The 14412-nt window shown below is 36.5% G+C and overlaps 1 protein-coding gene across 1 annotated transcript; it reads right to left on the bottom strand.

The window, feature by feature from the left end:
* Nucleotides 1-12178: 12178 nt before the first annotated feature.
* LOC113755203 (glycine-rich protein DOT1-like) lies at nt 12179-12688 on the bottom strand. Its single transcript, XM_027299256.1, has one exon. It carries the CDS (start codon nt 12686-12688, stop codon nt 12179-12181), a length of 510 nt encoding a protein of 169 aa, XP_027155057.1.
* Between the last annotated feature and the right edge of the window lie 1724 nt (nt 12689-14412).

The following is a 14412-nucleotide window of genomic DNA, read 5'->3' as shown; positions in this document are numbered from 1 at the left end:
ATCGAGCTTTGGAGTGGTTTCAAAAATTCTTTCCGTCCAAATTTTCTGGAGGGCCTGACCCAGAAGTGGCTGAGAATTGGTTAGAGAATATAAGGAATATATTCGATGCCTTGGATTACACGGAGGAAAGACAAGTCACCTTTGCTGTATTTCAACTTGAAGGAGCAGCCCGAACTTAGTAGAATATTATAAGAAACCAGTGGGAAAGAGATCAAACTCCAAGGATTTGGATAAACTTTGTACGAGAGTTTAATGAGAAATTTCTCCCTCCACTTGTTCAAGAAAAGAGAGAAGACGATTTTATAAAGTTTCGACAAGGAACTTTGAGTGTGGCTGAGTACAAAACACGATTCACAAAATTATCTACATATGCTCCAGAATTGGTGGCTACGGAACGGAAGAGAATAAGACGGTTTATCCAAGGATTTAATTTAGAAATCCAAGATGCCCTTGCCGCAGCACAGATTGAAACATTTACTGATGCTCTCGAAAAAGCGCAAAGGGTAGAGAACACAAAATCCCAACTGAGAGCCTTTCAAGCGAAGAAAAGAGATGTATCTAATGGTATACTAAGAGAAATTGGACCACCACCCAAAGTTAGAAAAGAAGTGGATAGAGTGAGACTATCACTTCCTTCACCACTCATGATAAAGGAACCAAAAGCAACTATGTCACGAGGAGCTCCAGTAGGACAGATACGATCAAAGGAAACCTCGCAAGCAAGTCAAGTCACACCGCCTCGTCCGACTTGTGGATACTGTGGAAGGACAAATCATACCGAAGAAAACTACTGGCTAAAGGGGTAAAAATGTATGGGATGTGGGAGCACCAACCATAAAGTTCACGACTGTCCAAAGCGGTATCCACGAGAAACAACTACTTCACAAGGAAATAGAACTATCCCTCGACGAGTCAATGGAGGAGAAAACCGACCAGTGGCATCTGCAAGAACATATGAAACGATCACACAACAAGGTTCAGGGTTATTTGAGATTACAGAATGTATGAATTTCGAGGACGAAATTCTTTTTAAGGAGGGAAGGTTGTGAGTTGCCGAATTTTTCTTATTTTATTTTACTGGCTTAATTAATTATTTACTCACCCATTTTTTCTGAATATTTTATTCCAACCTCTTTATACTCAATTACATGGAATTATGATCTACAAATATTTTAAAAGTGCCTTGATTCGAAAATTTATTTCTGAAAGCTCGTTTAGAGTGATTAGTGGATGCGCGTTTGGAGACAATAATCAATTCGAGAATACAATAAGTTTGAAAAATTGGAGACTTGTACATTAGTCTTGAAATAGGTATTTTTATGTTAAAGTACTCAAGTGTTAGTTGGTTATACTATCATTATAAAAATTTATTGGAAATTTCACTTTATCGCGCACAAATTGGAGGTACGCGTTTTTGCGCGCGCGATTAATTGATGGACTTTAGACCTTCATTTTTAGACTATTAAGAGTGAATAATAATAGTATGGAAGGAAGTGCATTAGAGGTTTAGTACACAAGTGAAACGAATCCAAGAGGAATCGGGCACGAAACGCCCGCGAACGCGCACTATTGAAGGGTTGACTTTTGGAACATTTTTGGCCACACACTTAAGTTTCTTTAAGAAGCTTTTCCACCAGCCATTTCTCTCTCCTTTCTCCCTCAAGACAGCCGACTCTCTCAAGAAAGAAGGAGCAAGAAACTTTCTTTTTCATTTCTCTCAACCCAACCATCCATTTCACTCCAAACTTGCAACTTACACTCAAGACCACTTGGGGATTCACTTAGGCAAGGAGAAGAGCTTCATTTCCACGGTTTCTTGGAGCTTTCTTGTGGTAAAAATCTGACCTTTAGCATCTAAGAAGGTATCACATGATCTAACCTTTGAAACATGTTATTTATGAGTTAGAAACTTGTAGCTTCTTATGGGTAACTTTGTTTGGTTATAAATCTTGTGAGTGGGCTCTATGAAATCCCACAATGGCTTGGTGGACTGATTTAATGATATATGATGCTATTTATGTTGGATTAGTGCTTAATCTAGTGGAAATACGTGGGTTGTGAAGGAAAACTCAAAAGCAGAGAGTTGAGCAAAAGTGACAAATCTGCCCTTGTTATTGCCGTGACCCTTAGTGCATTTTTTTGTGGTTCAATTGACTTGTTTATGATGTATACATGTTGTGTCGGTTATGTGGAAGGTTTCCACAAAATATTACGTGATTTGGATGATTAAATGTTGAGTTTTCGAAAATTTGTCAAAGCTGGAAATGAGTCCCGTATTACTCTGGCAGTATTTTTGTTTTGGTCATAACTTTTTACTCCGATGTCAAAATCGAGTGCCGTCAGCGGCATTAGAAACTAGACACTTCCGGTTTTCCAATGGTATAAAATGGACATCCTGATTCCACTTGAGTGATCCGTGCCAACCTTGTAAAGTTGTCTGTTTTGTTTCGCGTCTGTACTGAAAGCCCTGTTTTGAGCAGCGATTTGATGCTTAATTATGAGTTAGTTGTGGATAGAATTTTAAAACAATTCCTTCTGAAAAATTGTAGCCTTATGAATTTAGTTTTCAACGCCACCAACCACTCTTAGTTTCAAATTGAATTGAGTGAGTTGTGGCTGAATTTCGAAACTAACTCAGTGATGAAAAACCCTCTTTTTGGCTAGTTGAATGACTCTTTTTGAATTGCGACTTGTGATCATGAAATTCTTGGTGTTAATCACCTACCAAATGTATCTTGGATATTTTTTAGACCTTTATTTCATAAATGGGCCAGATTTGAATCGTTTTCACTGGGCAAAATGTTTTAAAATGAAGAAGGAAGCAAAAGACAGATTGGTCTTGGGATTTTTTTGAACTTTGGTAGTTTAGTTCACTACCTTCCCGTGTGAATTTTCAAATGAAATTTGGTAGAGGAGTAATCCTCATATAAAAGTTGAATGGTACCAATTTTGGTGTCAATCTAAGACCATTTCGATATACAAATGATGTCCCAAAGTTGCTCTTCGAATCTAGAAAACTTTTCCTTTTCTCTTGGCCAAATGATCAAATCTGATTTGGGAAGTTATATTTCGAAAACTTTGATGTCAATTGTATCTAAATTTCTTATTGGATGTTTATGGAATATTGGTTTCAATACTTGAATTAATTGAAGTTTATTGTATGGAAGAAAGCTTTTAAAAAGGAAGGAGACGTGAGAAGGCATTGTAGCCTTGGAATATTTCTTGAACTTTAGTGGTTTTAATGACTGCCTTTCCGTGGGAGTTTTTGTATGAAACTTGGTAGAAATATTGTTCATACATGAAAGATTTAGTGTACCAAGTTTGGTGTAGTTCCAATGCCAAATCGATGGTCAAATGATATTTCAAAGATAGCCTTTCAAATTTGGAAAATGTTCAATCTGTCCTTTTTTTTAGTTAACTTCGGACTGCGATATCTTGATGTACTCCAAATCTTGTTCCGCTTGTTGTGTTTTAAACTTTGATTGTAACTCTGATTGAGTTCCAAATTTCAGAGGCTAGTTCGCATTGTGTGAATTTTGTCGAATTTCCAAACTTTGCCAAAAATCAACTCAAATCTATCTTAGTATTTCAAAACCACAACTTGAAGCCGAATTTTGAATGTCTTTCATTTGGAATCATCGAAAAGTGCTTTCTAGGAACTTTTAGTACTTTGGAAGTAGTTTCCAACGGTACCAAATTTTCCATTTTTGGACTTTCAGAGAGTGAGTTATGATTTTTCAAAGAAAACCCTAAACTTGATAAATTTTGGCCATTTTGAAAAGAATCCGCACGGGAATAATTTCATAGAATCTGGCCAACTATCTGGCCAGTTCTTGGCCGGATATACGGCCGGATATACGGCCGGATTGATGGTGAGATTTGAAAAAAAATTGGGTTTCTTCGCTGCCTCGAATCCAGCCAGAAATCCGGTCGGATATCCGGCCAGTTCTTGGCCAGATTGTGACGTGGCATTTTCACGTCCGACTTCGATCGTTCGTTTGGAAATTTATTTACATGGTTTCATACCTACTTGTTTCCATCCAATGATTTTAAAGATAAAAATCAAATTTTTACTTGAGTTTTAAACCCCACCATTGAATCTCGATTTACGAGTAATTGAGGCTCATTTTTGTGATATTTTCTTAGATTGTACACGGCTGCAATCTTTCTCGATAAGTAGGGATTTTAAGCGATAATGCGTAATAGTTGATTGTTATTTGCTCAGGCGCTCAAGGGGACCTTCAAGAGGGACTCGAAGTGGACGCCTAAACACTTGTTTGAGCACTTACTCACTTGTTTCGAATTGGTGAGTGTTCCATATAGGAGTACGTTACTTGAATAATTTTACGACATGTTTACTCCATGGTCATTATGTGTTTAACTGTTAAGTGTTACCGATAATTGCTCCTACGAACTTTTTCACTGTTTTAAAACGAGTGTGTACTTTATCTCACTCGACCTACTAAAATGATAAATCTTACCGTTAACCGAGATTATTTACCGTCTACCGTTTACCATTTACCGTTGACTGTTTACCAATTTACTTGATTACCAGCTTACCTGATTACTTGACTACTTGATTACGTGATTACCGTAAATTACGTGTTCACATAAACTTTTCCACAGTTTTACGGCGAGTGTGTGTACTTCATCTCACTTGACCTACAAAATTGATAAATTTTACCTTTTACCGATTTACTTGATTACTTGTGTATGTTGTAAGATCTAAGCTGAACTGGGCCCTGCCCTTGGTTATTGACCTACTCGAGCCAGGACTGGGCTCGGTCGGGTAGGTTGGAACCCTGGGACACCGTTTCGGTATACTCGAGTACTACCACTGGAGGGATAAGGTGATGACCAGATAAACCGAGGGGATTCTGAAATTATAAGGCGCAGTTGACCGAAATGGTTCCACTGGAACACCGTATCCTTCAATGTGTGTTTATTTTACATAATGATAACTGTTTCATGCTAATGTGCCAACGTGCGACCCTGAGCCATGCCTATGATATGCTCAAATTACTCGTACAATAATAACTGTCTCATGTTAATGTGCCAATATGCAATCTTGAACCATACATGTGGTATGCTCAAATTACTTGATTTATTAAAACTGCGAGAGTGTCTTGGAACCTTACTGGGCTGTATAGCTCATTCCATGTTTTTATTTTTCTTAACAGGGTTCGAGATCAAGTGCTCGTGAATAGTGCTAGATTGTTTTCTTTTGGGGAAAACTTTAAGTTGTATTATAGCAGATGGCTGTAGTAAATATTCTTTTGTGTTGTATTAAGTTTGAGAGCTGACTAATTGTAAGTATGAAGTGTTTTGGAGTACTTTAAATATATATATTGAAGTTATTTGAAGTATTCCTAGTTTTGAATTATGGATTGTACCGAGTCCCGGTGAGAGTTGGGCAGGCGTCCCGCCGATACCCTTGGATTTGCCCTTGGAAGAAATGGGGGCATCACAGTAACGGTGAACGGGGAAGAATAAGTGAAGTTCTACGGACTTATAACCTACCCGGTTGACGGAGTGTCAACGCGTGGAGGTACTAGATTGAGCAAGTGGAAAATAGCTCTTGAGAACTCCTGTATCCGTATCACGTGTGTTTTATTGTTAATTGTGAATTACCTGAATGTTAAAGCTTTTATTCTTGTTCAAGTGTTATTGTTATTTGAACTACGTGTTTTGCTTCATTTCACGAGCATCCGCTCACCCCGTTAGATTTGTTTTCTTTAACAGGAGCTGCACTGGAAGGAATTGTGGAAAAGCCTACTTGATGGCTCTTTTGGCTAGAATTTTAGAATATTTTTGTCTAGACATCTTTTGGAAAGTTGTATATTTTGAAAAGTGGATGTATTTTGAACTTATGGTGTAAGATTGAATATTTATATATGAAAACGACTTCTCTTTCTTATTTCATCTTGTCTTATTAGTTATTATGGTAATAAGCTTGAATGGAAATTGTACCGAGTCCTGGCGAGAGTTGGGCAGGCGTCCCACCGATACCCTTTGATTCGCTTTAGGGAGAAGTGGGAGCGTCACAAAATCTAGGCTCTGATACCACCTGTAACGACCCCATTCCCCCTAGGGCGTACCCTAGAGTTTAGCGAGTCGTCTGCCTAATTCTCGCCAGGACTCACTCACGTTTAACTTAAGAAAATAACTTACAACCATAGAAAGGAAATAAATAGCAATTTCAAACTTAACATATACATTGATGCTTAAATCCAACTCCAAGACTCATACACGCCCAAATGTCAAAGTGTTTACAATCTAGTTACAATCAACCGTAGTCGAGCACTAGCGCGAGTACAATTGCAAAAATCCAAAAACTAGACTACGCTAGCCTGTACCAGTCTCATGCCCTCGCTCGTACCCCCTGTAAGGAAAACAAAAGCTAATAGAGTGAGTTAAAGTTCAGTGAGGTTCCAAAATATCATGCAGACCCAAATAGCAAGTTAATCATAATTTAAATTCATAAGTATGAAAATGGTAAGCATATGAAATCCAGAAAATGAGTCATGCAATGGATATTCAACATGTCAAGTGAAAGGATACAGCCGCTATTTCAAAATAGCTCCGTCATAGCTTGATTAAGTATTAGTTGACTCTCCGTCAATTTTCAAGTAAAGTAACCAGTCTAGTAGTGCCCCACTTACGCCAATCCGTACATCATTTAACCCCCTTACCGGGTCCGAACACCACAAGAAACATGCATGGTAATACTCGAGTATACCAATTAGTCGAGGAGGTATCACTCTACTCGACAAAACAAGAGACCCAGGGTTCGTTATCTAATCGACCAGACCCTTTGCTGGCTCGACTCGATTAACTAGTCTCAGGATTTCTGGAATTCCAGAGTGTTCACGCATAGACAAGTATATCAAGTCATGTGCACTCAAGGCACAACAACAAGTCATGTTTAGGACAAGTGTCATAAAGTACACCCTTGTCCATTCAAACAAGTCAAATATTGTCGAAGCACATTAGTAAAACATGTAAACGCAAGTATCAAGTACAAACATGCACTTGAAAGCACTCACCAAAGGTCTAGTTCTTTGCAAGGTTACGCCCAGGTGCAACTCCTTGGATGGAATCCAAATTTGCGGTAAAATATTATGCAAGAGTTTAAAATCAATTAGGGTTCGAAACATAAGCGTTTCGCTTCAAGAAAATCAAGTAAATGCAACTCATTTAAATAGTATTCAAGTTACTTATCAAACTCCATAAAATTCATGCTCGCTCATTTAGTTTTGATCAAGAAATGATTTAGACTTTAGAAGTCGCACTTGGTATCAAAAACCGAAAAAATTGTATTTTGAAAGGGTCGCGACTTTCACTTTTCAAGGGTACGAGTTCCGGCAAAAATTTCATCTTATGTACCTTGACTAAAGGAAACTCGACTACCATAGACGATCCAAGTCCAATTCGACCTCAAATCTCCGCTCAAGTCGCAAGTACATAAGCCTAACTCTCGAGTGAAAATTTGGGCGGCATGCCCTTTGTATTTAGCTATTTTCTAGCCATATATGGCTTCATTTTTTTCCTCAACTCAGCCCAAATTCAGCATATAAGCAAGCTAAACAAAATATCTATTCAACTAGGCTCAATATCATTCAAATACAAGTCAATTCTAGCAATGCAACCATTAAAATCCAAGTTGGAAACTAGTTTTAAAGAAGAATGTCTAAGTGGCAGATTTGTCATCCTTCGGTGTTTTGGTCATAACTGTAGCTAGGCATATTGGATTGAGATAAATTTTATGGCGTTTCGAAGCTAAGACATGGACCTACATTTCCTATGAAGACATTGACACCCAGTTCTCGCATTTTTAGGGTCAAAAATTGAAATCTCAGAGAAAACAGAAAGCTGTCGGTTAAACAAGGCATTTGGGCAGTCAGGGGTATTTTAGTCATTTTACAGGATACAGTACTCCGATTGAGCTGAAAGTTTTTGGGTAGAAAGCTAACTCAATTCCCTACAACTTTCATGTTTTGAGCAAGAACTGATTTGGCCTTTATCATGGACGAATATGCAGGTCAGTTTGGTTCCAAAAACAGGGCAGAATCACTACAAATGCTGGAAATTCAACTTTTACTCTAAAAAGTCACAACCAAACCATTAATCCCTTCACCAAATCCATATCCTAGCTCAATAACATCACTTACTAGGTAAACAACAATAACCAAAGCTGAAAAAATGCAAACCCTAGCTAAACATGCCACTACACCATCAAAACTAGGAAATCAACCACCACAAGCCAAGATTAAGAACTTCTATACTAATTTTAACAAGATTAAACAAGAGAAAAGCAAGTTCAAGCCTTATACCTTTCAAAAGCCTCTTGCAAGTGAGAAACAAACCCACTATCTTTCCAAAATTTCAGCACACCAAGACTTCCAAACACCAAGAGGTAAGTTTAATCGGTTTGGTTTTGTTGATTTCACTCAAACAAGCTTGATTCAAGGTTGAAGTTGCAAGTTTTCTCTCTTGTTTTTTTCTCTCCTAAAGCTCGGCCAACCAAGGGAAAATGAAGAAGAAATGAAGCCAATTTGAAGATAAGAAGGAAGGAAATTTGTTTGGTCAAGGTTGGTTTGATTTCCGCCAAGTGTCGCTTCATGGTTTAATCTCAAAAAATTTTTATTTTCTCTCTTTTCTTTTGGTCAAGAATTTCGGCCACTTTAAGGGGTAATTAAGGGCAAATTAGCTCAATTAAAAACAAGGAGATTAAGGTAATAAAGTAGTGTTTAAGTGGTGTATTCAATCGGTAGCAAACGGTGCACGTCAGTTCGAGTCGATTTTCCTTAACTCGTGCGTACTAGTGTTTTCACTTATGATTTACTAACTTACTATTAGTACTTCTAATCACACACTTTCTCTTATCTAAAACTCATTCTCAACCACCAAATTTAGTACACACACCTCACTAATTAATCACACTACCAAAATATGCAAAAATCCTATTTTACCCTAACTATAAAACTAAGGGTAAAACTCTTAATTCTATTATTATTACAACTATTGAGGAAGTAAATGAGTAGTAAAGATATTTAAAAGTAATTTATTCAAAATAAAAAGAAATTTTAAGAAAATATGGAGAATTTTGCAAGTCCTCACAAAAGAGGTGGCGAGCCGGCGACTGAGAGGTGAAGCTGAGGCTGACTGATTGAGATTGTGAGACTGAGACTAAGAGAGCGAGAGACGAAAGCTTGAAGGTGGGCTGCGTGGCGGCAAGGGACGAGGGAAAAGTGTGGAAAGGCTGTAAAGGGGATGAGGTTTAGGTTTAGGGATTAGATTCTGTCCCTTTGCCTTTTTGGAGTTTTGTATTACTAATTTTTGTATTATGTGTTTATAGCGTAATATACAACTAATTTAATAAGACTTATTATTGATATATAATATTATTATTAGCTAACGATATTATTATATAACATAAATAAACATATATATATGGGGGATAATTTCAGAACCTCCCCGAGGTTTCTAATAATTATACATAAATACCTTTCAATATCAAAAATTACACTGCCCTCCCTTTTCATTTTGATGTGACCAGATGTCATCCTCAACAACAACAAAGTGATCGAAATACCCTTACAAAATCAGTCCTTAGAATACTAGAAATATGGGGAAAAATAAGATTTCCAAGTATAATATTTTATATGCAATTTACCAATTATACTACTTGTAAAACTTGTTAAGCAACAAAGCACGATAATGGAAGAATGAAAGATTAGTTGAGATTGTTTAGCGATAATAAAGCTATCTAATGTGGGGAAATGAAAAAAAATTATAATGGTTTAAAGAGTTTTTTGTATTCTAAAAGGTGCTCTCAGATGTTATTATATGAAAAAGAAAGTTTTAGTTTATTATTCAAGTTATGATTTTAGTAAGTAACAACTATGATACTAATGATTAATTGTATAATACAAGATGTCACCTATGGTTGATCATGACATTGTAGTTCACTACAATCGGAAGAGAATGAAGATTCCTAATGTCGATTTTGATAAGTATTCTTATATAGAATTGTTGAATGATGATATTTGTGAAAAAACACTCCACAAATAACCTAAAAATCTTAATTATTTGCTACATATGAGGTGTGGGATTCCAAAAAGTATTGCAACAATAGATGCCAACGCTAATAAGGCAGTCATTGGAAAGGTTTTAACTGCATGAAAATGAGCTGGCAATCGACTTGTTTGTGGACCATATGGATGTAATTCCTCCTAATATGCTTGAATTGAACAACATAACAACTTTTGATGGGTATTCAGTAAACTTGAAGTGTATGACCTTGTTATTTATTATATTTTAGACTTGTTTTAGGGTGCATTTGATAAAACTGAAGTCTGAAATTTGAAATCTGAAGTTTAAATTCATTAAATTATTAAATTGTTAAGTATTAAATCTAATACATTTTAGTGCATATAATAATCAGTGATAAGTGAATAGTTTATTATTTAATTTTGAGAGCAAGTTTTGCCTAGGAAATTCAGTACCACTTAATTTATTCAGATGTTCAATTTTTTGGTTATCAAATGGTTTGAATATGTTAAGATTCGAATCCATTAAATTTAAGTGCTGAATTAGATTACCAAACAAGGCCTTAGTTTATTTAGTTTATATGCTTTGTACATCTAGAGTCTTTGATTTTGAAGCATGATAGATAAATTCCTACTAAATATTGCAGATGAATTGAAATCCACCATTTTCGTAGCCTTGTGATTCTACCATTATATAACTACCAAGGCTCAACTTTTAGGTGTACATTTTTACAATTATATCCATAGTTCAAATGGATTTTACAACGTGAATGAAATGAATATAATTAATAAACTCAGGTTGATCATTATCAGTATTTGGGTACCATTGCACTTCTAACGGTTCTTGTAGGACTTTACTATCGAGAATGCTGATTTGTTTAATTTTATTTTCATGTCCCAAGGGGATCAACTTACTGCCAACTTTTCTTTTTTTATTGCCATTTTTCTTGCCCAAAATTTTAACTCATTTTCTTGTAGGGTCAATAAGGAAAAACTTGGAATATAATTGTTTGACAAGACTGATTCATCATTTTTAAGATTACTTTTTCTCACGTGGGCTTAATCTGTTATCAAATATGTCAATTAAGGAGAAGGCAGTGTAATTGTTCATATTAGAGGGTATTTATGTGTAATTATCAGAAACTTTAGGGGAGGTTGCTGAAATTATCCCTATATATATTACATATATGTACGTATGTGTGTGTGCAAGTGTATGTGTATTATATATATATATGAGTTTGAAATCGAAATAGGTAGCCGATTTTCAATTTTGAATTGTGAATTCGAAATCGAAAAATCCAATTTGAAAAAACATAATCTCAAATTCGAATCAAATTTATAAGTTTCAAAAACAAAAAACCCGATTTCCTTTCTCGTTTTCTGTTTTTTTGATTTCCTCGAATTCAATTTGTAAGTTGGTTTTTTTTTTTCAAAATTGCACACTCCTACTTTTTAGTTTTGAGAGGGTCCATTCCTTTTTTTTTCTTTTGGTGTGCGTTGAGTTGGTACTAGTTTCATTGAATAGTTCTTGTTATTCATAAAATATACGTCTTATTTATTTTTTTTTATCTTACATAAATCATATTGTGCTACAATAAATAATACTTAAAAACTCTCGCTAAATAGCCTACAATTACTTATTGATTACAAATCAACAACCAAATCTTCTTTCCGCCGCAAACGGAAAAGAAATCAAATGTGGTTGTTTTATAATTTTTGTTTGGAATGATGGAGAAGTCAAAGCTACAAAGAAGCAGTAGTAGCACGTGACTTGAATGTTAAGCGAAGCTCTCAACATTTCGAGCCTGTTTGGAACCTAAGTTTTTTGGGAGTTTGTCTAAAATTTTACTGTAGTGCAATGTAGAAGTTTTTAAAAAAATTTTGTAGAAGTTTTTGTAAGATGAAAATTTTTTTTGTAGAAGTTTTTGTAAGGTGAAAAATTATATAGAAGTTTTTATAGAGTGAAAAACTTTTTTTTCCGTTTCTTTTTTTTTTCTTTCTTTTTCTCTTTCTCTTTCTTTTTCTCTTTCTCTCTTTCCTTTTTCTTTTCTTTCCTCTCTTCTTCTTCTTCTTCTTCCTTCTTCTTCTTCTTTCTTTCTTTCCTCCCCGTTACCTCCCAGCAGCACTCACGCCCACCCCTCTCCTCCCTTTCCCCTTCTCCTCCCTCCACCTCCCGCCACCCCTTGTGCCCCTTCCCCCTCTGCCACCACGATGCCCTCCCCCCCGCCACCCCCTGCCCTTTCCTCTGCCAGAGCGAGCCCCTCCCCCGCCACCCCCTGCCTTTTCCCAGCTTCTCCCGCCACCCCCTGCCCTTTCCCCAGCTTCTCCTGCCACTCCCCCTCCTCCCGCCACCCACCTGCCCTTTCCTCTGCCAGCGCGACCCCCTCCCCCCGCCATCCCCTGCCCTTTCCCCTTCTCCCACCACCTCCCTGCCGACCCCCCTCCCCTGCCCTTTCCCCAGCGCGACCTCCTCTCCCCGCCACCCAGCGGACGGCGCTAAAATAGTACCCCGGTTTCCGGCAGAAAGCATTGAGGAATTTGCGGAACTTGGAACGCTTCGTCGCGGAGGATTTGCTCTTCTGCATCCAATTGAATAAGGAAACCATCACGTTGAATTTGATGTCCAATTCCTCCATTCTAGACTTTTTTTTCCCCTTGTTTTGCCTTTTCTGGGCTATGATTTTGCTTGTTCGGTTCTTGGGGTTTTATGTTCATTTTTTGTGTTTGAAAATGAAGGATTTAAAAACTGCCTGAAAGGGGTGGGGGGAAGGGGGCGGGGGAGGCAGAGGGGAAGAGGGAGGGGGGAGCGAGAGAAAAAAAAAACTTTGTGTATGGCTGGAACTGGCCGCCGGAATAGTAACAGGCGCCGGAAGTGGTGGTGGAGGTGGTGGCCGGCGGCGGAGGATGTGGTGGGTTGGGTGGGGGAGGAAAAAGAAGAAAAGTTGAAGGGAAAGTTTTTTGTGTATTTTTGAAGTGTGTAGGTAAAAAGTTTTAAGAAGTTTTTTGGGGTTCCTGTAACAAAAGTTGTTAAAAAACTAGTAGGTAAAAAACTTGGTCAAAAAACTCACTTCCAAACAGGCTCATTTCCAGGAATTTCCAGCCAGGATGCTAAAGTTCAAAACAACTACTACCAGTGCCCAAAAGGACTATTAATAATTTTTTCACATCGTAGATGTAAATTTTTTTTTTCCAACCGGCAACAGAATTTCATTACTAATCAGTCATTTACATCTCTGGGTAACAGCCTTTTAACGTCAGCTTTTGCTGCTTCAAGCAGCCAGCTTGGGAAGCTATTCTTCCACTCAATCTCAATTAAACAATTAGCAGCAAATTTTGCTAAGACATGGCTTCTCTTCCGGTGAAAGAGAAACAACATTTATCAAATTTTTGTTTTAGTTTTCTGATATAAGACAGAATGAGTGTAGTCTCTGCAACATCCTCTTCCCCAGCATTTAACTTGTCTATATTGGTTTTGCAATCGTAGATGCAAAATTGTGTCATTAAAATTTGAATAAAAATTACTGCAAGCCTCTTAGTTAAAAATCTATCTACCAATATTGTACCTAAATATCACTGGGTCCGTTCGGTAAGCATGATTTGTTAAAAAAAAAAATGATTCTTCTTATATTATAAACACAATTTCAATTCACCATTTTATTTCCCACATACTACAGCACAAAAAATGCTATGGTATTATTTCAAATGATTTTTTCTAAGTAATCTCTTGGTATTTTTGAAATTTGTTATTGTAGATTTCATAAACAAAAACACTTTATAAGGAGGAATCCAAGCAGATCCATTATACATACTAGTGCTAAAGGCGCATACAATGTGTGTGCAATTCAAAATCATTTTTGCGCATCAATTTTATATAAAATTTTCATTATTAAAGCAAATTGTGGTATTTTAACTTTTTTTCGACCAAATAATGGTTACTTTAGTACTTATAATACTTAGAGTCAATCATTTTGTTAACATGTGTTTAGGTGAGTTGTGGTTAAAAATAGTTATAGACAATTTTTTAGCAATTTATATAAGCATAGTCTGTCTAACGAGAGCACTTGTTAAAATGCATTTCACGTATTAAATTTTTAGAAATATAAAATTAATTAAAAAAATGCATAAATGCAAGGAGATTAGTTATGAAAAGTATATAAATGCAAGAAAAAATAATAATTGTTAGTGTGTGTATAGTGTGTATATACATAATAGGTCGGATGGAATATAAGTGTGTTAACGAATACTCATTGGGTACCTATTAAATAATTTTATATATGTAATTAGTGATTTTCATGAGAGAAAAGTTGGAACGTGATGACAGAAAATGTTTATGTTTATTTCAAATTCCCCTAAAATGTTT

The sequence above is a fragment of the Coffea eugenioides genome, unplaced genomic scaffold (genome assembly GCF_003713205.1).
Source record: "Coffea eugenioides isolate CCC68of unplaced genomic scaffold, Ceug_1.0 ScVebR1_129;HRSCAF=551, whole genome shotgun sequence".
Classification (NCBI taxonomy): Eukaryota; Viridiplantae; Streptophyta; class Magnoliopsida; order Gentianales; family Rubiaceae; genus Coffea; species Coffea eugenioides.
Note: the sequence above shows the minus strand (reverse complement) of the source record. Positions and strands in the feature narration are given on the sequence as shown.